Below are 25,130 nucleotides of genomic sequence, written 5' to 3'. Positions count from 1 at the left end.
AACTAAAGATCTTAGTATTTCTTCTCTTACCACTAGCTCTAGCCATAAAATAAGCAGTGTTACAATCCCCTTCCAACAGGTCCTGTTCTTTAGACCTTTGGAACCACATTATTTCTTCTTCCTTAGAAATGAAATCTAGTCTCAACTTCAGTTCATGTTTTAAATTTCTATTATCCACAGAGAGACCAGCTATTTCACTATTTCTATCTATCATATCAATCTGCTCAGATAAATCTTTTTTAATTCTCTTAGTAGCACCTTTGAGATTAAGGTACCACGCCCTTTTAATTGTTTTCTTAAAAAACTAGCTCTACTTTGCCAAACATCTTCAAAATTCTTACCAGGACAGACTTTGTGCCAAACATTATTAACTATATCATACAACTCCTGATGCATAAACCAACTCAGTTCAAACTTAAAAGGTCTAGAAATCCTAGTAGGAGTTTTACTGAAAGTCATAAGAAGACCAGTGTGGTCAGAAACTTCTCTATGCAGAGCAGAAATGGTAGTAAAGGATATTTGGGCTAACCAATCTGGACTAACTAAAACTCTATCAAGCTTCTCAAACAAGGAATCATCTTGATTATTAGACCAGGTAAAACTTCTACCAGAAAGCTCTATTTCCTGCAAAGCCCGATGTTCAATAATACCATTGAAAAGAGTAGACCACTTACTTGGTTTCTTAGGTTTATTTCTTTCCGAAACCTTCATAATGATATAAAATCACCGCCAAAAACAATAGGTAAATTATTATAACCTAGAATATGAACTAGCTCTGCTAGGAACTCAGCTTTGTCTTTATCATGAGCAGCCCCATATATAATGACCAAGTTCCATTTAAAATTATTTTTTCTATCATAAACAACCATCCTAATGTGGTAATCACCTTTATCACATTCCCCACTTCAAAAAAAAGAATCATTAACCCCTAGCAGCAACCCCCTGACTGACCTTTAGAAGGTACCCAATTCATATAATTTCTCATTACCAGTCAAAGAATTTAACCACTCGTCTTTAAAATCTTTCTTTTTAGTTTCCTGCACCCCAACAAAAACAAACTGATGCTCAAAGATAGTTTCCTGAAGAAACTTCTTTTTATTCATCTACTTCCTCCGTCCACAAAGGATGTCTCAACTTTGACTAAATTTGAATGCATCTATATACTAAGTCATGTCTAGATACATCCAAATTTTGGCAAACTTGAGACATCTTTTGTTGGACGGAGGGAGTAACTAATTTAACATGACTAAATAATGTTCACTCCGTCACATATTAACACTACTACAAAAAGGTGCATATGTGACGAGACATCAGTGACGGGTGTTTCGAGCCCGTAACTGATGACCATCATGAGTAACGGGACTTTCATGCCCGTCACTGATGAGCAACATCAGTGACGGTCGCGTCCACGCCTGTCACTGATGACGCCTCATCAGTGACGGGCCCGAGCTAATGGTTCAATGCGAAAAATAACCAAATTCAGAAAAGCACACATCAGTGGCGGGCTTTACATCTAGGCCCGCCACTGATGACCCCTGGAGATCTTGGGAGATTGGAAAAATCATAACTAATTCACAAAAATCAGAAAAATATGATTCTTTTTGCTGAAGTCTTATTTTTTCTTGCTTAACATAGTGGAATAATAATATCATATGGTAACATTTGAAAAAATTACATGTGTAGTACAATCTTGTTATTTCCCATAGTTGAACTTTAGGTTTTAACCTAAATGGCCAAAGTTTTGTCAATTTCTATGCCACATTTCATGATAATGTATCCATTTTTGCACAAAGGTGAATCTTGTGATGAAAAACAATATTGCCAAAGAGGTTTACCATGTTTTGGTTATAAAAAGTGATTTTCCAATTTCCAAATGCAAAAAATGAGATATTTTTGTGAAGCAACCACAATTAATATTGTTCAAAATGAAATCTATCCGTTTTTCACAAAAATTAAACCATATTGAAAATTTATAGGCCAATTTAATTATATGAAATACTTCATATTACAAGAAGTATGAAAAATACAAAAAAAGAAAGTGTTTGGACTCATCACTAACGGGTTTTAAAGTTAGGCCCGCCACTGATACTACTGGGCCAAACCATTTTAGGCCCGACCCACTTCTTCCTATATAAAGGACAACTAACCCTAACTCCCCTAACTCCTTCCTCCGCGCCGCCAGCCTCCCTCCCCTCCCTCTATCTCTCCGATCTCCCTCTGTCTCCGTCGCGCGCCCCACCAGCCCCCCTCCTCTTCCTTTCGGCCGCCACGGCCTCCACGCCGGTGGATCCGGCTCCTCCGCACTGTCTTCTCCCGCTCCTCGGACCTACCATCCATCCTCTCCCCGTCGCCCGTCGCCTTCCGGCCCGCCTCCTCCCCGCCCGAACCGCCGCCGCAGCACTTCCACAACCTCCTCGCCGGGCTTGGCCCCGCCATCGCCTCCCTCTTCTTCGACCACGGCGCCACCGACGGGGGGGGGGGGGGGGGCGGGGGGCTGGCTCTATCTCGTCGGTGGATCCGGGGGCCGCGGGCCGGGATCCGGCCTCCACGCCGGTCGACCTCAGGTATGCCCCCTCCCTCTCTCTCTCTGTTCTCTATTCCCCTTATTTCTCACTCTCTCGATCTCTCGTAGCGGCTCGCTCTCTCCTCGTCGGCACCGGATCCGGTGACCTTCTTCCACCGGCATGCGGAGGAGCATTAGCGCGGGGGGCCTAGAGCACCGGCGGCACCGTGTCCTTGAGAAGCCGGCGATTTTTTTTTATTTGTGGATTCGAGGCGGGCTTGTGGCCAGCCTCGTTTTTTTTTATTTTCTTCCAATCCATATCAGCGTCGGGCGTGTAGCTTGACCATTACTGATGAGGGACCTCATCAGTAACGGGCAGACCGCCCGTTACTGATGTTAAGCACATCAGGTAACAGGAAGTTAGTGATGTGCGGTCCGCCCGTTACTGATGTTAAGCACATCAGGTAACAGGAAGTTAGTGATGTGCGGTCCGCCCGTTACTGATACACTTTTTTTACCGTCACTAGTGAGTCTTTTTGTAGGAGTGTAAGTGACTTTCTATTACATGTATGTAGACGTTTTTTGTGTATAGATACATCCATATTTAGAAAAATTTAAGTCACTTAATATCCGACGGAGGGAGTATAATTTTTGTGATATAAAAATCATGTTAAACTACCTCGTGGCCGTCGTCGCCTGCGTCTGCGCGTGGCTGTTCGCGTTGTGGACCGGGAGCGGCACCGGCACGAGAGAAGCAACGGCGCGAGGAGGTCCGCGTGATCAGCTGAAGCCACATAATAATCGGGGATCACTGCTCGTGAATTGCTCGGGTGAAGACGTAAATGTTCGGTGAAGAAGAATGCTCCGGCCGGCGAATTGACTCTTTTGAATCATTGGGTTCACTCTCTTTTTCTTATGAGGAATCAACATTCAACGGCCACCTGAACAGTATGTTTCTTCAAACATTGAATTGACTCTTGCAGTTCGAATTATTTATCCTCAAGATTTTCGCCGTGCGTATTTTGCACAAACGCATAGGAGGAAATTTTGTAGCTTGTCGTATTTAACACACGGGAGAATGGAAGCGGCACATCGGAGTTTCCCTTCTGTTTCTCGTTTTTTCCAGCCGTTGGCAACATGCATGTTGTCCTGATTGACAACAGTCGTTGTCTTACCCGGCTGTAACCCGGCTGTAGTTGAGATTTATTTTCATGTTGTAGTATGGCAACACTAATGTACCGTCAAAAATAACCATTCAAGATGTGGTTGGTCTACAAAAGCAACGATGATTATGCATGTACATATGGTCAATCAAAGGCGGACGCACATAGTTAATTGAGTGTGGCTATTTCTCAGTCGTTGTCTATTTTGAACTAACGATGTCTTAAATAGTTGATGTATTACATCCGTTGGCTTAAAATCTGATGGTCATCCTCACTCTCTCATCTCTCACGTGTTATCGTTGGATTAAAATCCGACCGCCAAATGCATCGACTGATCTAACTATATGACTTCTCAATAGCAAAATTATAGTTAATTAATTGTGCCACTTTCGTCAAAAAAAATTGTACTAGTTAATCTCGGGTCATTTTCATTAAGCGTGACAGCAACATGCTACTGCGGATCGTGAACTTGGTCTTTGAGAATTCAGCGGAGATCATAACGAACGTTTTTGCTCTAGTTTTTCTCACACGAAACTTGCATGCATTTCCAAGCTGAACTGCGCGACCGTGTGAACCTGTCGCTGTTACATGGCTACGCTGGATGATTAGGTACAACTCTAACTATAGGTTGCTTGGTCCCAAAGGGAGGATCCCTTCGTTTTTATACGCATGGAAACGAAGAAGAAAATATTAATACCTTGCTGACGATCGAACTCCTCACCCCGTCATTAATTTGATCTGATATAAGTCCTGAGACGAGAATATTGATTCAGGACAAAGTTAGAACATCTTATATTTAGGATCGAAAGTAGTACTCCCTCCATCCCGAATTAACTGACATGGATTAGTTAAATTGAACCGGAGAGAGTATCAGTCGAAATAAATGGAGTAGTTCAACACATAAAGTAGTTCTACGGAGTAGGTAGCAAAAGATGAGGTGGCCGGTAGTGCCAGGGGAAATTCATTTCATTCTACACAATACTCTCATTGAGATCTCCAATTAAGTTTCATTTACTCTCTCTCGAACTTCTTCTTACAATGTTTAGGTTACAAAACTTACTTATCCAATCTGTGGCGGACCAATGTTTTCAATATTGGGTGACAAATACACTGCAATTCTATTTTTTTCTATTTTTTTTATAGTTTTACTTATGGTAAAAGAATTTTGAAATTTATTGGGTGTGGCGGACCCCGCCCGATCACCGGGCTGGGTTCGCCCTGTATCCAATTTCCTAGGATATTAGTTGCTTACCCTGACGGCCCTGCTTTGTTAAGTCGGTTGAATGGAATCGTTTCCCCTTAATTAACCTTGTTACATAGGGATGGAGATATACATATATGCATATGTACTCCTGACAAGTGTGCGTGCCACTATTTTTTGCTGCAGTTAGATCCGCCGCCATTGTTGTACCCCAGTACGTGCTGAAGCACAATGCACAATATTCTCCACCTGGCATAACTGTATACATATACTTCCGCGCAATTCACAAGAGCTGCTGACCTCAGTTAATTTCCCTCTAATATAAACTAACTACATGTTCGTGTACTGCAAGATCGTTTAAAATTGCCGTTCAATTCCATTTCTCTGTTATAAAATTTTTGTATGCAAACTTGCTGATAACTACTCCCTCCGTTCCATAAAGATCTCTAGTTTCAGCCTTGATGAAACGGAGAGATTACGTACGGAGTACAGAGCGAAGCGGTTTCTCTGGGCATTTTATTAGCTAGCGCGCTAGCTAGTCGCCCCCACTTCTTCCCCTTTCTTTTCCCCTAAGCGACCATGACTTCGAATTTTTATTTCCCTTCGTCTTAGCTTTTGCAAACTGGGTTGCTACCTAGCTAGTTAGCAATTAATTCTCTACGTGCCAGGGCTGTTTCCATGAGCTGCAATCATGATGATGCTGCCTCTAGAGAGCAAGACTTTGGAAAATCCTCACAATTACATCGCCTGAAAGCTTCCGTTGATCAGACCGGCCGGTCGGAATTCATGATGCCTGCCGAGACGAGTCGTGCCATGGACGACGACGTCGCCGGCAACAGCAGCAGCCACGACGGCATGGCTGCGGGCTGCTCCTCGTGTCTGCCGTTCTGTTTCTGGAGCTCCTCCAGGGTGCCGGCCGCGCCCGAACGGAGGCGGCGGCGTCGACGGCGGCTCAGGCTCAGGCTCAGCCTGTCGTGGTTCTCCTGGCCATGGCGGAACAGGAAGAGCCGCGGCGGCAAGGGCAAGGAGGAGGCGGGTGGCGAGAAGAGGAGGAGGAAGAAGCTGCTGCGGCTGCGGCTGATGCTGCTGACGTCGTCGTCACAGGCCAAGAAGGCGTTCGCGTCTGTCTCCTCCGGAAGCATCTTCCTGCCCAAGGTATACGTGCGCACGATCGCCCATGGCCATGCATCGAGTAGTTGTGCTGTGAACTACCGCGTCATTACCGGCCCTAGTCTACACCTGATAATAAAAGGAGGAGCGTTTCCTTCGTTGTCGTCCGCCAGACATATTTGCGTTTTGCACCTCCGGTTTTCAAAAATCAACCCACGGTCCGCACATGTCGTTTCTCCCCGGTCGGCCAGTCCCCACGAAACGGCTCCTCCACACGAGAAGGAAAGTCTAGGCCTCTAGAAAATCCTCCGCCACCATCGCCCAACCCAGTGCCTCGGCCGTCACACCGCCCAATCCGACCCTCGCTCACTGCTCCGTGCCATCCATCCGGCGGCCTCCTGCGCTTTGTGCCGCCCGACGCCCGCGGCACAGAGGCGGGCGGCAGCGCCGGTGGCCTGAGATCCGAGCGGCGGCGGCGGCTGTGTGTGTCCAGCTCACTACTAGAATCCACAAGTTTCCCTAGAGGCAAATACTCTAGGTGAAAGTAGAAAAACCTTAGGTAAATGCTTCACCTAGGGACTGCTCTAGGGACAGAACCCTATGTATAGTATGGTGGGGAAAGAGGTCTTTACCTAGGGTCATTTCGAGAGCTCTAGGGGAGCATTTCTTTTCCTAGTGGCTGGAACTCTAGGGAAAGAAATCACATGGAAGATCTATGCCACATCATCATCTTTCCCTAGAGGACTTTACCAACAAGAATCTGTAATACACTCTAGGGAACCATATTGGAATTCGTATTTACCATATATGAATTCATATTGACTATATTTGAATTCATCAACATAATTCAAATAAATTCAAATCGAGCCATAATTAATAACCAATAGAAACCGCACATAACACAAATTGTTTTAGTAAATCTCAGTCTTCATTCAAATCTCAATCTCAATCTTCATTCAAACATGTTCATGGCAGTAGCAAGTGTCCCAAAAACAAATCTCATTACAACCATAACAGATAGTAAATGGCTAGAGTTTGCTATGCCAAAAAAAATGACTCAACATGTCAACTATTGTCACAGATGAGTATATAGCCAGAGTTAGCTATACTGGAAAACTGCATCCCAAAACCTATTCAGTTCCTGCATTTGGTTGCTCATGAGCAGCAACGAGAAAGTGAGTGCTCATGCTCCAGACTCATTGAAGAAACCTCCAAATAATCCATCTTCATATGCAACAGGCTCGTGGGCAGAAACATTTGACCTGACATTGTGCTCCTGAAAATAATATGACACTCATTTAGTAGTTTGATGAATACATATCCTAGCATCAAGATATATATAAAGTGGTAGTAATTAACAATATCTCATCAGCAAACTATTATGTACTTTAAGCTAATAGCAAATCTACGTGTACTATTGTGAAATGGAAAACGCTGAAACAGATGAAACACCGATTCAGTAAGCCATGACATGTCATGATTTACTGATTCTTACTACTCCCTCCGTCCAATGTATCTAGACATGATTTAATATATAGATGCATTCAAATTTAGTCAAAGTTGAGACATTTTTTGTTAGAAGGTTAAAACACACACATGAAAAGAAATTGCATACACGTTGTGGCGCACATGGTTTTGTGAGCGTGTGGTGGCGTGTGTGTAGATCGTGTTTTGTCTGTCTCGTACTCCGACAAGAATTGCTTCTCTTTCTTTTTTTTTTTTTTGCGAATGACAAGAATTGCTTTTTGCCGTTACTACCGGCAGTCATCACCCATATTGCCAACAATGTTGTGCTCTGCAGGTGAGCAGCTTCGGCGGCGCCAAGAAGCAAAACCGGGGCAGGCCGCGGCGAACCGTCGAGGACGAGCCAACCACGAGCTGCGCGGCTCCTGTGCTGCAGCCGGAGACGACCAGCCAGCAGCCGTGCCCGAGCCCGTCCGGGGAAACGTGGCGAGCCCCGTCGTCGAGGCTCCGCTCGCTCCAGCCCGACCTGTGGGCAATGGCCACCACGCTGGGCGCTATCGTGTTCGTCGGCCGCGTCGCCGCGGTGTTCTTCCTGTGCTCGTGCATGTACGGCGCGCGGTGGTGGTTCGGGCCGGCGGCGCAGGGCGTTGGCGTTGGCGGAGGTAGCCGGAGGCTCGGTGGTGATGCCGGTGTAGGTGGCAGCTGGAGGCTCGGTGACCGGGTGGCGGCGGACTTGTGCACGGGGGAGCACAAGAGGAAGGTGGTCATGGATGGGTTGCTGGAGAGAGCCTCGCTTTTGTAAATAGTCACCTTACAGCTTGTGTTGTCAATTTGTAAAAATGATCTCGTTTTATTGGGTTGGTGGCATGGTTGGTTTTGAATGGTTTTGGGAGATGGAACCTACGGACATGGTTGATCGAATTCAGTTTTGGTTATGTCCGATTAGTGCCACTATTCAGGTGGGGCTTTGGTCTGGTTGAAGTGCTGAATTTTCAGGCGTTACTGTTACTCAAATTTACAGACGACTTGGTCGAATCAGAAATGATAATTTCTTTTTTTTTTTGAGGGAAGAAATGATAATTTCTTGAGTGACTGAGAAATACCGAGTTTACTTACTTTTTTATTTATGTGAAACAAAAGTGAGCCCGCAAGGAGATACTAACATGGTGGCACTCGGTTCGACTAGGAACCTGAAGAAGCACCAGAGGGTGAAGCTCAATGTTGGTACTACAATAACTCCTATGAGTTTTAAGGTAGATTAAAACCAAAACAAATATCGGTTCTCGTATTATATTTTCTTGCTCAGTTGAAATGGTACATTGCAATTATGAAAAGACAGACACACTCCAGCTTCCTATCCCTCCAAACAAAACATTATGGAAACTGCTGAACCAAGTGGCAAGACATTAATTCTTCAAAGGCGCTGCAAGGTTATCTAGCACTACTAGTACCAAGTTGTTCATAATTGTTTTTCAACATGATTCATTTCTGGGGGAAGATCAGATCCGCAGGTTAAAAAGTACTCCAATAGCTTTAGTTGCCATGTGGGTCTACGATGCGCGTTGCTAAGTCTTGCATATACAGACCTTGAGACACTGAAGCTCGTGAAGCATTATCAACGATGCTGAATCCTGGGCACTCTTTTTGTCAGTTCGTCGCTCACCTTGAAGGGTAATGGCGGTTACATCAGGTATGTGCAAGGTGATGGTTGAAACGAAGCTATTGAAGTTGGTTGTAGTTACCCCATCCAGGACAATAGGAGTCCTATTGCAGGAACACAATACAAGAACTTTAGCACGTTTACAGCTTAATTTATTAGAGGAAACAAATGAATTGCCAACATTCAAGTGAAATAAAGTTGCGCCTTCATTTACCATAAAGTAATATCTTTGTAATTCCTATACGTACCTAAACCTTTGTTCCACAAATTCGAATTCTGGCATTGGCCACTGCAGCCTCTTGCATAGCTTAAAAAGAACGCTTCGCGGTCCACCTTTATCCATTTTGAGCGTGACAACTACTGAAAAGCATACAACATTTCATGGTTTATGAGTAGGAGAACATGCATGCATTTTATGCTCGCAAAAAAAAATGCATATACACTCCACTTCATGTTTGACATGCTGTAGAAGGAAACAGTTAAACCAAAGGATAATCAAAACAGGGAAATATCACATACCTGCTTCTTTCTGTGAGGAAAAACCTTTTATGCTAGGATTGTCATTCACATCATTATAATCAAGTGGTGATTCTAACTACAGAGAAGTAAAAGTATCCATTACTCATAACAAAATACAGCACTGTGGTAAATCATTTGGTGGAGAACAGTTTAGGAGCTTACACTCGTCAAGTTAAACTGCAAGTCCGAAGATATAATATCCAACTGCTTATACATGGAGAAACATTGTTTGATTGAAAGGCCACGTTTCTGGTTGAAAATTCAACATCAGTTTCTAGCACAGATAACAACATAAACATATCTGATATCCTATTTTCAAAGAAGAAAAGCAGAGCTACTTGAACACCACAACAGGGAGGAATACGTAAAAGATGTCTTATTTATTTCAATTGCAATAGGACATGAGTGTACACTCAAGGTGTATAGTTCAATTGCTACCAATTCAATTGAGAAACCACTAACACCATGAGGCACCTGGCATGAACCCTATGAACTATGAGCTTACACAATATTCTTATGTGTTCCTCGCAAAAAAAATCATCTTATGTGTGTTTAAGGTATTTACCTTCAGATCTGCCAAGATACGAGCAGCCGCCTTTGCCTTTGCACTCTTCTTATTGCTGTCATGTCCTTGGGCTACCAGTAGTTCATCTCTTAATTGAACTGACATCTCTATAATTACTTCTTCTCCTTTACTACTGTATTTTGAATTTATGAAATAACCAAGGTGGCTACATAGCTCTAGCAACTCACGATAAGGTGGTAATGCAAGGTTCTCAGGAGTTATCATTGGAGAAAGCAACGGTTCAACAATATTCCAAAGCAGATCAACATTAAAATCTGTATCTATGAATATTGCGCCGGCGATGCTCTCCATGATGTCCCCAAGTACCTATAAAATAAAGAACAAAATCAGCTTGATAACTTCTATCCATAATGTTGGCTACTTGGCTGGGGAGAAACTCCCCAGAGAAATAGCTATGCAGAACAAATAAAGCACGAAATTCAAAACGTAGGCTGTTAATTTCATGAACATGAATGGAACTGTATTTCTAACCTTAGGTACTTTACATGTAGAATGTTGAAGGAATTCATTCTCCTTTCCTTGGCACTCCAAATTGAACCTAACATATTCTGTAATTTGCTCTAAAAGTACTCCAGACCCATGCTGCAGATGACTGTGAATGTTGTTTCTTACAACTGCTTGTGCAAAATTCTCATTACTAACCAAAGCAGAACGCAAGTCTGTCAATTCTCCAGGATCAACATCAGTATGGGTAACATATAGATACTGTGTGATTAGTAGATCCAGCACACAATCACCCAGAAATTCCAGACGCTGAAATAAAAAGCAGAAGTTAGAAAAAGAAGATTAAGGATATAAGACATGGATAAAACTTATTTTCAAGTAATATCTGATGGAAGAGCAATAACTGATGTTACTGAAATAAATCTATCAACCAGTAACAAAATGTGCTCCTCCACTGACCTGGTAACAGTAGTCAACCCCAGATTCCTGCGCAGATGGATGAGTTATGGCTTCCAGTAGAAGGCCCTTGACTGAGAAGTTGTACTTCAGTTTTACCTCCAACTCGTCAATATCATTTGTTTTCGGTAAGTAGCATATATATGATGCATTAAGCTTAACTTCCTGCACTAACTTCCTATCACATTTTATTTCAATACCAAACCACCTCATTACCCAAAGTGCAGCAATGATGCCACCACCAACATAATATGCTCCAACTAGGGCTTCAACACAGTCAGATATTGTTTTCGAGCACATCCATCTGTGACCTTTGTCACATGGTTTTCCCACAACAAAAGATGGGTCGTCCCTGATATACATTCCATTAGTTGGAACAAATGAAGTCTCGATTCCACAGTTACAAGGAAAAGGGCGCAGTGATATCTGTCCAGGAGCAACCCAACGCCGTGGGTCAAATGCACTATCCCGTATGTAACCCTGGAAAGCAAGACAACAAATAGCCACTAAACATACACACGTTCTTTGAATTGTACTCTCAACCTTGCAGATGATGATAGCAAAGCAATAGTTAACCATATGAAAGCATGGAGTACTATATTCCGCTAGCCCCTATATGCAACTCGACACTCTGTGTATATACGTTCTGCTTTCTGTAGGATATCTGCCAAATATGTTTTTAAAAGAAAAGAAGATCTTTCCTCAAAAAAAGAAAAGAAGATCAAAGGAGCATCTCTGGAAACATCTGACTACCAGTGTGTCCAAAACAAAACTAAAGCTCAAGATGTTGAATTGCAACTACACATGAACTAACTAAACCAAATTTATTTGTCTAACTGAACCCATCATAAACTTCTGGAAGTTGAATCCATCAAATAGACTTGGGTTTAGACCACCTACCTGCAAGGATCGCCATACTCCATGTTTATGAAGTTTGGCATTGCAGACCGCCTTGGATCTCATATCAGAAAGATGACCTTCGTGTTTCATAGGATATCTCAAAAATAGGTCACATCCTATCACATATTTTAGTACTGAGTCTCCTAATAATTCTAAACGCTCCAGGGAAAATGTCTCACAGCACCTTAAAGTTGTGATAGCTTCCAAAATCTGACATGCAGAGAGATCAGAACTATTAAGGTATGCATAACCATACTTAGCATTAAAATTTGTATTCACGAGAACGAGAACAGACCAGACAACTTGGTATGTGTTGAATGTAACCAATATCTCCACGAAGCTGGCTGGCTAGCATGAGAGACTGAAGCCGATGCATTACAGAAGGCAATAAATAAAATGATTTGAGAATTTCAATTGTTACATCAATGTGTATTAGCAGTTCAGGTGGGACCCGAGCATGTATTTGCTCTTTTTCCATGAGCAGAGGATTTCCAGTAGGACCATCTGCCACAGGCCATGTGGAATTTCATTTAAAAGCAGACCTATAATAAAGAAGTTGCTAACTTGCAATTCATCGTAACAGCAAAAGGGAAAAGATACTAGGGATTATAGCCATTACCTATGTACTTTAATTTTGAAAAAAGAAGATTGTGTGCATTGTGGCTTTGCTTCAACAGCAATAATGGTTGTTTTGGATGACGAATAATAATACCGTACCTAAAAAAAGGTAAAAAAAAAAGAGAAGTTTGTCAGGAAGCATATAAGAATAACTTGTACTCATAACTAAGACATGTAAAAGAGGAAATACTTTTCATGGTAGTAGTCCACGAATGAAGCAAATGTTGAAGCTTTCCCATTATACATCTCATCAAATGAGTCCTCTGCGGTTGTGTCAATGATCAAGTCAAGAACAGAGTATATCCTCCCAGTATGAAGTGATAACACAACTGAATCTTTGATGCTGGAAACACGTAGAGATTTGTTGGCCATATGAATCATGTCTTCTCCTTTGATACTTCTACATTGAATAAAATTTGCATGGAGGTTTCCATCTTCAGTATACATATTTCTTAACTGCTCCAGTGCATCGGTGCAGAATCCAATTGCCTCCCAGTTTATGCTTAGATCATGCTGGATATGTGACGAATAACACAAAGGTAAAAGTAAGTACATGCTCTCTGAGCTCCATTGTATTTCATAACCTTTTCTGAAAATAAATTCCCTCTGCACTCCACTTGTCCGGGAACCATGGAATAATCTGCCAAATATTCCATTGAAAAAGAATTCTTGGAACAACTTCCCTTCACGTAGCTGAAAAAACAACAAAAATAAGCCATGGCCAAACAAACTGTACAAAATTTTAGCAATGAGAATGGTAGTAGGTTATTATTTTTAAGCACCTGCTTTTTGTTCAGTTGAATTTTTCCACAAGGCGTTATGGTAGTGTAGACCATTTTATTAGGGATCAAGAAGAGATCCATTTTTGAACATGCTACATCATCATCAAGTGCCGATTCCATTAAGAGAACAAATCCAGCATAGTTTTCGCCCTCTTGGTCACAACGAAAATCAAATCTGTAAGCATTCAGAGAGACATTTTCACTTTCATGAGTCCAAGTTCCTGTCAGAGCAAGAACACTAGTTGTTCCATGGAGCTCCTTTCTTTTAGTTGTTCCTGACAAGTGAAGAAAGAGCAATTAAAAGATTATAGTCTACAAAGAGAGAAGAACTCATTCCATTGGGGAAGAAGGGGTTGCTGTTGAAACAATTGTAATCCATTGACGGGCAGCAGTATGCATTACTAAAATCAAATTATAAAGTACGAAACTGGTGAAGATGCCAGCAGATCTCAAAAGTCAGGAGATATTTGCTTCAACTAGCATGTCCAAAATACAATCCCATACACATACCCAAACTTTCCAATTTCCATCCAGTAACTATTGTGCAAAACAAATAAAGAGAGTCTGCCAACCCAGCATTAGCTGTACAAGATTCAATTATGTATAACAAATTGGCAATTCCAGTCCTATTCTGGGCCACCATTATTTTGAAGTGAATACAATAGATGGGTGTGCTAAAATAGCAAATAAACCAGCGATGTTCTTATCTAATAGATTTTCTCGGGTTTATTTTGCTATTTTAATATAAGAAACACTTCAAAATGTCATACACACATACCTGGTCCAGAAATGCATTTTTCATTGGTTCTAGAATTACCAATATCCATAGGACCTTCGGTCAAGGGTACAAGATGATCATCAAGTTCTCCCAGCTGATGCAACTTCTTGCATGCCTCTAGAGATACAAGCTGCTTGGCTAAATTGCCTGTACTGCATGAAGGGCCAATTATCCTTTGAAATGCTGCATTGGGAGGTAGAATCAAGGTACATTGATATGATCCATCTTCGACAGCCATCTCATAGGAAGGCTTTGGCATGTAATACCTGTAGAAGAATTCTACAATGACCAACCAATTCTATGATGAAAGACAGTAAGACCGTGCCTTAGAAAGTAAGGCTTTTCCGCCCACATGCTATTCATGGAATTACTTCCACAACAGTTCACGAATATTAAGCATACCACTACATTCAATAATTGCACATGATGTGTAATGTCGTGCAATGTCGATAGAAGAGAACTTGAGAAGAAAATAAATTCTCTGAGGCGCAAGCTGACTAACAAAAACAAAAGCTGTAAATGTAGAACATATGTGTACCTATCTTTAGGAAGTTTCTCACAGTATTTACGAATTAGGTTGACGCAGCACTCTGCAGTTATAGTTGCTCCCGTTGAATCAACATGGTATGTGTGCTTATCTTGCATAGGCAAATCATAGGATGAAACATTGGCACGTCTATACAGAGCAAAATGTTTAATATAGTACTCGGTCTGTATTATACGAAATATTTGTTCCTGCTGCTCCATGTTTCCCCTGAAAATTACATATGAAGGATCAAAAGGTGAAAAGGTAGTCATAAAAAAAATATATACATTGCTGCAACAATTTTTAGCTGATAAGATCAGAATTTAGCAATTTATAGACTAGGAGTCAAGACTGCTGCTTGACAAAACATAACTGCACCATTCATGCCAAACCATGCAGCATATCCTTACTTTTCCAGATTTTTTTTTTATTATTGTTATTATTATTATTATTATTACGAGGCATACCTATCCAATCTATGCACCTGGTATGCATAAAATGGACTTAGCATAGGAATATATGGTGACCAAATAAACTATCTCTAAAGCCTAATAAGCTAAACCAATATGTAACTTAGTGTGGCAACCGATGTACCTCTCAATCATAAGAACATAATTTGAGCTGCTCTTTCTAGCACGACCGCGAGATTGGACGTAGCTAGAAACAGTTCTGGGCAGGTCGAAGCGTATGACACAAGAGCAGTTAGGTACATCAATACCCTCTTCAGTCACATCAGTTGTGAAAAGCAAATTTACCTAGAAATTGAACTGGTATTAATATATCATTTGTAATCCTGTTTAAATCAATCTCTACAAAGAAAATAGCATACCTTTCCAGCTCGGAACAGATCCAAAGTAAATTGCTGCACTGCTGGGCTGAGAGCATCTTTTGATGTACTCCCTCCAGTCAAGTAAGAGATTGAAAAACGAGAGAAATTAACAATTCCTCTCATGAACCTTTCAACAGCTTTAGCTGTCATAATTCTTTCTACAAAAATTAGGCACAGCACTTCGTTTGATGACCTGTGGAGAAAACAAATATGGGTTTAAATTTACTTTGCAAACATAAAACCAAAAATAGGCAAAACCAAACAGCTTGAGTAGAACATGAATTTACCCAAATGATTTAAAAATGTTGATTAGTGTATCCACCTTTGAAGAAATATACCCCCTTTTACTTAATTCCGCAGAACCAGATTCTGATTTCATTAGTTCATCATAACCTATTATGCAATTACATCAGCATGATTAGAAGAATGAACATCAAGTGCTCATCAATACCCTATTATGCATGGACATTGTAGTTTCCAAGCTATTAATGTCTAGTGAGATATCATTCACAACACCTCAGAAATAAAGACATGTCCGAATAAACAATAGGTGCATTAATGAAACAGCCGATTTAAGTATTACAGGCTGTAAATTACCACAAGGAGTGTTTCTGTGTCAGACCGAAAATAATGCACAGTATGTGTAATATAGCACATGGCTACTACATGGTCGATGACCACCTGCTTAACTCTCTATCGGTCTATTTGGTTTAGAGACTGTGCATACTGCAAATAATCTCTCATAGCTCGCCTATATAGGTATGGAAAATAAGAGGTTGTGTCGAACCATGATTTATCTTAGGTTGTGTAGAACCATGATTATATTTTCAATTTTATTTGAGATATTGCATGCAAAATACTAAAATAAGGACAACTTATCTAAAGATCCAGAGGACCTTAATGCAGTTCCAATTGGTCTTCAAAACTATCTTATTACCTACCCTTTATAGACAACAAAAATATTGCAGATCCTTGATATATACTATATGCGTGTAGTACCATGTGAAATCAGTAAGATATATAACATATGTAACTGGAGCATGTTTGTTCATGCCGTACCCTGTGGCAGCACTTCCTGTATCAAATCTAAAGCTTCTTTAAAATAAGACACGTGCAGGTTGAAGCCAGCTTTAGAGAAGCAATCTTCAGAATCACCCAATGCCTTAATGCTTTCACTATAGATCTTCACTACCTGTTAAGAAAGCAATACACAGTTTGCTTTTCCAGAAAAGAATGACCCGTCTTTTCATATATAAAACAAACAGTTACAATAAATGAGCGTGGAAATGCTATGGAAATATATCACAGACAAGGGGAATGGTTGGACCTCAACCTTTTAGATACAAAACTGGAACTGGAATCAAACTCAACATATCTATAGGGAGATAATTTCTATGGTAAGACACAAGCAAATGGGAAGATATGGTGAGAATGGTATACAATAAGACATGCAGGGAAGAAGTTAGAAAAACATAGATCATGGGGGAATATAGAGAATAGTATACAATATACATCTAGGGGGAGATAATTTCTATGGTAAGACACAAGCCAATGGGATAAAATGGAATAATGTTACCATTACTCTCAAATCTCAACATATCTCCATGTATGTTTCTTTCCAGTTGTTTCCTACAATGCCCCAGGAGAAAACTCTACCACACAATGGGTAAACTTCACTTGTCGCTTCACATGTGACTATTATATTCCATATTGAACAAAAGTTCTTTTTTTTTGTTAACAAACAATGCTGGCAAGTCAACAGTCCATTTAATCCACTATGTTCGGCCCTCAAGGATTAGGCATCAGCTCAACAGTGGCAGAATGCTAAGAAATAAATTCTTCTATTGTGAGGAAATATTATATATACATATAGCTAAATCACTGATATATTTATTTATGATCCAGCATTTCCTCCTTCAGAATATACAAAAGATTTAATGCACAGATTTAGTATGGTTAGGGAAAAAATCATATCATATCAAAGGACCACGGAATGCAGATCATCTTAAAATAAAGGTAAAATTTATTACATCATTCGTAATTCAGATATCTTATCTGCAATTCCTTAATTAGTGGAACATTGAGTTGTTCAGTCAGTTATGAATATGTCGATAACAATAGTTTACACATGGGGAAAAATGGGTAACTTCAGTAGGATACTGGAATCTATGTGACCACTAGTCAACAAACTAGATAAGGTATAGCAAAATGAACACTTTACGACCTTTACGGAAAAAAATGCTGATTAGATAATACGAGACCTCAGCTGTGATGATTGGACCAAGATAATTTAGTCCGTACAATATCTTCCCGTGGTATCTGCACAAGCTCTTTCTTGATGTCTCTAATATGTTATTGGTGTCTTCAAATTTGTTTGGTGATGATTCTTGCAGACTAACCAACAGAGCATCAAACTGCCCAATGATGCAAAGTGTTACCAAATAAAAAATATACAATAATATACATGCAAAGGGGGGAAATAAGAGGTATTCTAGGTGTAGCTATTGGCTATTGCAAATTACGCATGTATCATATGAATGAGTCAAAACATAGTTAAGTTGAATCTCACCTCTTCAAACAATATCTGTAGCTTTGATTTCAAATCTTCAAAATCAACCAAGTAAGCATCATAATATTTGTTCACAATCGTTGCAGGAGGGGAAAAGCTCTCAAGTTCACTCCGATCTTTTATGATATATACCTGGAATGGCATGTATAATATGAAGCTATTTGTTACTGCAAGATGGGTTCCTAAAGCCCAGCAGAATACAAAAGCCGGAGATAACCTTAGAATCCAATGCTAGTTCAAGTTGAGCAATGTGTGCTTCGCAATCTTGAATTGTGGAGGTTCCTGAAAAGATGCAAGTTTTTAGAAATGAAAGTTTCCTCTCGTACTTTAACAAAAATAGAAGGTTGTAATAAATAATGAGAAAGGAAAAAAGAATTAAAAAAAATCAGCGTCAACGAATAAAATTAGAGCAGGAAAATAGGTTTGATTTCAAGTAGGATGAATAGCAGGCAGCATTTTTCTTTTTGATAAATGAAATAAACAAATTGGGCTGTGTGCATCTTAGGATGCAGAGGCCGGGGGGAGAATTCTCTTCCATTATCGAAAAAGTGGAAATCAAGTCAAATGCACAAACTGTCCTCCCAGTCATCAGAATGGAGCATGAAGCAATCATGTACAGTTCGTTATTTCAGAAATTTATATTGCATGGCAGTACAGCACTGTTGGCACAAGAGATAGGCATCGCACTTTTAGAAATGTATGATCTTGTGATGCAGAACACAAGAGCACTAAATGTGACCAGAAGAGTTTTTCAAAGTACATGACAGTAAGGATATTGTAGGCAAGATAATAACAGTCATACAGCATGCTGAATTTAAGAACTAAAATAACAGTTATTTACTGAAATGATGAAAGAGAAGAGGGTGAAAAGAAAGCACATGACAGTCATTTGTAGAATCCTTGCCTTTCGTAGCAACAGGAGATGCAGTCATTCCAAATACAGCTGGCCTCCACTGAGAGCCAAGGTAAAATTCCTTTTAAACTCAAGACAAAAGGCATGAGGTATTAGCGAATTCAACATGTCAGACTCTTCTATCCTAAGCAACGTCTCTACCTATGTTGTCAGAACAAGAAAAATATCTTCAAACTCTCATTACCTTCATTATCTGTGTATATGGATGGTTTCCACAGGCACGATGGCATTCATCTAATATTAGCAAGCTCACTACACTCATTGTTACAAAAGCATGCCTCAGAGCATCCAATAATATCTGTGGTGTCATAACAGCAATCTGAAACACAAATGTGATACATTGCTCAACAGCTCAAGGCATCAAACATAATAACAGGATGCATCAGCACAATATGCTTTGGTACAGAATCATAGGAATAACTGCAATATCCAAGCAACTGAACTAAGCCACAGAATTAGATAACTTGACCTAAATGGCACATTTACAAGAGTTGTGAGATCTTACTGATCCAGCGCAGTAACCAAATCTAGCAATGACAGGACAGAAAAGAAAACTATTATCTAGGAGACTAGGACTTCTGTCCTGACCAAGCTGTTTCATACGTACAGCCCGTGCGCAAATAGCTGTAGTCAACAGCTCTCACATTCACGATATACCGTGGTTTCAATCTACATCGGATTCAAGAATCAAGACCACTACGCCAGCAAACTACAGTGTTGAGAGGCCGGAAGGCTTGATGTCAACAAGTCATTTGCCAAGTACTTGGTGGGCATGGTAAACGTACCCATTCAATGTACATCCTGATCAATCAATGGCCATCTCAAGCAGAGCGCGCAGGATCAAGATACAGTAAACCTTGGTGCTTACCTCCTTACTCCCTACTTCCTCCTTCCAGTGCTCGGCACTCCACCCACCGACCCCCGACGCTCCGTAGCACTCCGTCGCGTCAAGGTCCGTGTACTCGCTAATCACCTCAAATTGCTACAGCGCGGAACCAGAAACAGAAAAAAGCGACCACCTCAGCATCAGAACAGCAAGAGCATTCTACATATGAAGCGAAATCGAACAAAACAGAGCTGCCGTTCGCGAATCGTCGCTCCGGATGCGCACACCTGGTGGACGAGGTGCACGGTGGGCGCGAGGAACACTACGGTCCGGCGCGGCGCCTCCCCGGCGCGCACGCGGCGCACGTGCTCGCGAGCGAGCATGACGGCCACCATGGTCTTCCCGGACCCCGTGTCGAGCACCGCGATGGTGTTGCCCACCAGCGCCGCCTCGAACACCTCCACCTGGTACCTGCACCGCGGCACGCGGAACGAACGAAAAGAAACCCATCATCAGCTCAGCTCAAAAAATCAAAATGCGGCCGCCACGGACACCCGCGGCCGCGAAACAGCTATCGATCGAAACAGACCTCCTCGGGTTGAGCTGCTTGTGGGGCCGGCGAGGCGGCGGCAGCGGCGGCGGGGGCATGGGATCGTCGGCGGCGGCGGCCATGGGGTTGGGTGGTTCGGTGAGTGAGAGGCAGCGACGGGGAAGCGCATATCTCCGGCCCAGGCGTATATAAATCTGCGGGGCGGGAGGGGAGGAGAGGGCAAAGGCGAAGTGCGTGAAGAGGACCGTGGAATGGGTGTCGGTTGCGCTGCGTTCGTTGGCGCGGGGAGAAGGGTTTGGTTTGGGGAGGAAGGAGGAGGAAACCGTTGTGTGGGGAGATCTGGAACCGGGAGGGTTCGCCCCGGGTGGCTGACTTGTGGGACCGTCCTGTCAGAAGTCATGGGCTTGCAAATTCCTTTTTTGCGGCGGCCGCGGTATCATGCCCATCGGATGAATTGGCTCCAGCTTTTGCAAATTTTTTTGTGTACTTTCAGTTTGGAAATATGCATTTTGAACTTGTTATCGAATTGGGAGGTTTTATACATGTCAAAATCGAAACTAATTTAACAAATAAGAGTATAAAATTATTGTAGGAATCCAAAAGATTTCTTGCATGGGTCGGAAGGCACTAATTTTGCAGGAATGTCACATGCAAATGTTAAATTTTGTACTCCCTCCGTCCCATATTAATTGCCAAAATCAAAATATTACATGTATCTAAACGTATTTCAGTATATAAATACACCCATGTTTAACAAATTTGAATCACTTAACAACCGGCACATTTACCTTTTTCTAGAAATCCAGCAGTGGCGAAATGACTGAGAAATTTATTGTGATTGAGCAGCTAACACACAAGAAAACCCGTGTGCAAGTTAAACAAGACCACTCTTTCTATATTAGCGTTTGGGATCACACATACAACATATAGCCCTGCTATTAATCCTACATTATCTCCAATGTGTACAAAAGAATATCCTCGAATACCCAAGGCTCTGTGTTATCTATAACTTTATGTGAAGAAATCGTAACGCCTCTACCGGGTGCAGGTGCAACATCTCCAATATAGCATGGGAATCATGCAAACCGGACGCTGATCTCGACACCGTCGCCGCATCGCTGAAGACAGGTGTGTCCTGACCTTGGTGTGTTGCAGCTACCAGGAAGAACCAATCGAGGTCCTGCCCTGCCTCCATCGATGTTAGGACCTGTGCCGATCTGAGATCAAGCTCAATGTGAGGACCTGTGACAATCTGAGATCAAGCTCCTCCATGGGCTATAGCCAGAGATCAGCGGGGGAGAAATCATGTGGATAGCCAAGACATAGAGAACTGCTAATCTCGAGCCGCCTTGTTTTTCCATGCGGCGATAGGCTTCGGAATGCTGTCAAAAAGAGGGAGGGTGAACCCGTCTGGTTTCAAGCTCCACTTGCTAGCCGACCATATGGAGGAGCTACTGTTGCTCTCCGGCTCTTGGAACTCAGGAGTGCTCGACGATTTCTTTACAGTTTGGAGTCCATCATCGAATGAAGGCTCCAACATTGCAATAAGATTCTGATGACTCTTGTTCATGTCCGGCCGATTGCCTGACTTTGGCCTCAATGCCAGGCCTTTCCCAGCCCTCGACAGTAAAGCGCTGCCGTTTTCCTCCCGAAGTAACAACTCGCCGTCAGCTTTCTGGCGGCGCCTTATTGGTCTTTCGCTGTCGCCATTCTCCTCGGGTTCACCATTCACATGAGAACCTATTGTCAGGCTTCTGGTTTTCCGATGCTCAAACAGGAATTTATTGGGATTTGATGGCCCTGCAGACCACGGCTCATCATCCAAGGATACGGATTTGCCTTTTCCATATACTGCCATCTCAGTTCCTTCGAGTGTTGGATCCCTCTTTGGAGGTGGCGTGAGACCATAGTATCCCTGCAAAAGGCTCATGGCTGGCGAGACTTTGTGTCTTGGTGTTCTCAAAACTGTATCCAATAGATCATCATGTAGGCGCCGTGGAGAACATTCCCTGAAATAGTATTATACTGTTATATCTGTTAACACATAAAGTAGAGCTTCCTGAAAAGTCAAATGGCCCGCACATGAACCACAGCAAGTAGTTTGTTTGTGAAGTGCTGTAACATCTAAATGGCATAAAAATAGTTACTTGCAATGCTAGCTAGAACAGAAGATTAAAATCTATGGCAGATTGTGGACGAAACAATAGTGTACTATTGTAGCCCAGATTCTACAAGCTTTAGTGAACAGGGTCAGGGGGGCTGGCCAGTAAATGTAAGTGCGAGATAATTGAGAATGTGTGTGCTGCATACACTTTGCAGGTTCATCAAAATGTGTTTTCTCCTTCTTTTCCTACATTCAAGATCCTTCATGTGTCAGCTTAACTTATGTTCAATATGGTTACTTGATGAATCATGGGAATGACAACAAAGGTAAAAGCCTGACAAAACAAGCACTTAATTATGCATTCATGGTTCATAGATTCAGATAAAACCCCAAGTTATGTAACCACCAATCGGATGGTTAACTGCACATCATAGACAAGTTGTATAAAGACGAATTTGCAACTCCAACCCTGTAATGAGTTACAACTTACAGGAACATGCATGCATTCACTTAAAAACAAGCTCTAAATACGAAACATAAAGCTGTGTGTCACGTACAAGCTCCTTGAGAAAGCAAAATTAGTTTGACAAAAGAGACATGGTTCACAAAAATGTAATAATTCTGGCTGCATTTTGAGTTTTAACAAAGATGCTGTTGAGACAACAAGACCATGCTCCCATTCCAGCTAAGTGCATGCCACAATTTCACATGACATGATGACAGTAGTTCGTAGCCAATCCTGAACTACATTCACCATTGATCGAATCAAACCCAATGTTGTATTTACCTATTTGATCCTGCTAAACATCTGAACAGACTTGTAGAGATGCTGTAATAGTTCGTGACTATCCATCAGGACCACACAAAAATAATCTGAACACTAGCTCGACAGCACTAGCCCGTGCCAACTCGCACTAAGGGCATGGCTTTAGTAAGATGCTGATGCAAAGTCTAGCATTCTATGTACCTGTCATCACAGTCGCATGAACCATTCTGCTGGAAAGGCGACGGGGGATGCCGCCCGGGGAGCGGAATACGCAGTGTCTTATGTGCAAACATCTGGAGGTCAGTCGAGAGACCATTCAGCCTCTTGACGTCCGCTACCTACATCATCGAAATACATAAATCATCAGTACTCACGTCAATATACAACAGAATGCATTCTGCCTAAAACGGCTAGAAGTTAAAGACTGGTAATATTTTATAGTATCATCCCTGATATTCCAGTGTAATATAAAAACAGAGGCCCTGAAAAGAAAACAGCACTCCCGTCGCATTACCTCGACACCGTACTTGATCGCGACGCCGGCGAGGGTGTCGAACTTGCCCACCCGGTGCAGGATGTACTGCCCACAAGACGACATCGGCTGCGACGACGCCGACGACGGGGACGTGGACTGCGACGGCGACCCCGACCATGACTGGTCGCCTGCTACGGCCGCGTCCGCCTCCTCGATCTCGCAGAGACGGCGGACCCCGCCGTCCGAGGAGAACCCATTGGCGCGCGGGCAGGCGTGGTCTTTGGGCAAATGGGGGCGGCTCATGTCATCCGGAGGCGCCGCTGGCGGGGGACGGATCTGGGCGCGGGCAGCCCGGATTCGCGGGGCGGGCGCCGCGGATTCGCCGTCGGGGGCGGCCGATTCCGGTGGCCGCTAGGGCGGGGGCGGGGTTAGACGGTGAAGGGATTGGCGAGCGGAGGGAAGGGAGAGAGCGAGAGAGGAGGCCAGGTGGGGAGAGGGGAGAGAGAGAGAGAGAGCTCGCACGAGGTTGTTTTCTTTGACGCGGCTCGGAGGAGAAGGGTCAAGGGGACGGAAGAGACGTGGCACAACGAAAACACCCCGCCGTTTTGTATTGTTTTGTTTTGTTTGTTTTTCCGTGTTTCTCCTCTTGCGAAGCGTTCCGTCGATATTTCAGCTAAACAAAATACTCCAGTTCGGCAGCTCAAAAAAGAAATAGTTCGACAGTTCATCTGGAAAATACACCTAGAGCGTTCGGCATTTTGTTATCGCCATAATTTTGAAATATGCACACGTTATCACTTTAGTACTAGCATATACTGAATTATTTAGCCTATTTTTAGACACCGATGCAATAAGTACACACCAACAACTTAAACCTAACCTTGTGGTTATACCTGGTCATGGGTGGCCCGGCCCAGCCGGCCCAACGTCCCGGGCCGGATTCGGGCCTCACTTTCCAGTTCCAACCCCGAAAAAAGACCGAAATGATTAAAAAGGGTATTTTTTTAGGAAAAATAGGTATAAAAATCATTTATTTATTTCAAAAATAATTATTTCAATGCTTAAATGGTCTATTTTCGGGGTTTCGGGCCGCGCCGGGCCGGGCTCGGGCCTCAGGTTTGACCGTCAGGCTTTGAAGCCCGACCAAGGGTTTGCCCAGGTATACTTGTGGTGCAGCCAAGTTTAGAAACACCTTTTTGACCTGATCATCCTGAGAGAGTTATTAGTATACCTGAGAATGTATGGTTTGACCCGGCCAGAAACCCAGCATCCTAGCCAAGACCTGGGTTCTAATTTTCCGTCCCAAGTCCGGCCCCAAAGCCTTTTCAACTCAAAGATAGGTTAAAAAATACTTCTTCAGTTCCAAAAATGTGGTACAAATTAACCAC

The 25,130-nt window shown here is 42.5% G+C and overlaps 3 protein-coding genes across 4 annotated transcripts; 1 reads left to right on the top strand and 2 right to left on the bottom strand.

Annotated features, from left to right (window-relative positions):
• Window positions 1–5,680: 5,680 nt before the first annotated feature.
• LOC100839104 lies at window positions 5,681–8,376 on the top strand. The gene is made up of 2 exons (XM_024461414.1): window positions 5,681–6,022; window positions 7,779–8,376. The coding sequence occupies exons 1-2, from the start codon at window positions 5,681–5,683 to the stop codon at window positions 8,241–8,243; spliced, it is 807 nt and encodes a 268-aa protein (XP_024317182.1). The 3' UTR covers window positions 8,244–8,376.
• Window positions 8,377–8,662: 286 nt separating this feature from the next.
• Window positions 8,663–20,691, bottom strand: LOC100838800 (endoribonuclease Dicer homolog 3b). 2 transcript variants are annotated; one of them, XM_014900265.2, is made up of 26 exons: window positions 20,437–20,691; window positions 20,135–20,318; window positions 19,890–20,003; window positions 19,206–19,340; window positions 19,013–19,082; window positions 18,326–18,390; window positions 18,109–18,240; window positions 17,801–17,953; window positions 16,599–16,731; window positions 15,827–15,932; window positions 15,540–15,732; window positions 15,305–15,465; window positions 14,723–14,938; window positions 14,185–14,450; window positions 13,407–13,681; window positions 12,815–13,317; window positions 12,626–12,723; window positions 12,302–12,510; window positions 12,007–12,216; window positions 11,110–11,586; window positions 10,678–10,959; window positions 10,186–10,512; window positions 9,783–9,869; window positions 9,621–9,696; window positions 9,350–9,461; window positions 8,663–9,205 (listed from the first exon to the last, which is right to left on the bottom strand). In XM_014900265.2, the coding sequence occupies exons 1-26, from the start codon at window positions 20,517–20,519 to the stop codon at window positions 9,007–9,009; spliced, it is 4,866 nt and encodes a 1,621-aa protein (XP_014755751.1). In that variant the 5' UTR covers window positions 20,520–20,691; the 3' UTR covers window positions 8,663–9,006. The 2 variants fall into 2 exon arrangements, with proteins under 2 accessions (XP_014755751.1, XP_014755752.1); XM_014900266.2 differs by having other exon boundaries at window positions 9,350–9,458.
• Window positions 20,692–21,206: 515 nt separating this feature from the next.
• On the bottom strand, window positions 21,207–24,304 carry LOC100823186. Its single transcript, XM_003574039.4, has 3 exons — window positions 23,782–24,304; window positions 23,469–23,605; window positions 21,207–22,406 (listed from the first exon to the last, which is right to left on the bottom strand). The coding sequence occupies exons 1-3, from the start codon at window positions 24,043–24,045 to the stop codon at window positions 21,731–21,733; spliced, it is 1,077 nt and encodes a 358-aa protein (XP_003574087.1). The 5' UTR covers window positions 24,046–24,304; the 3' UTR covers window positions 21,207–21,730.
• Between the last annotated feature and the right edge of the window lie 826 nt (window positions 24,305–25,130).

This window comes from Brachypodium distachyon, chromosome 3 (assembly GCF_000005505.3).
Source record: "Brachypodium distachyon strain Bd21 chromosome 3, Brachypodium_distachyon_v3.0, whole genome shotgun sequence".
NCBI lineage: Eukaryota > Viridiplantae > Streptophyta > Magnoliopsida > Poales > Poaceae > Brachypodium > Brachypodium distachyon.
The sequence above is the reverse complement of the archived record's forward strand: the minus strand, read 5'-3'. Positions and strand labels throughout refer to the sequence as shown.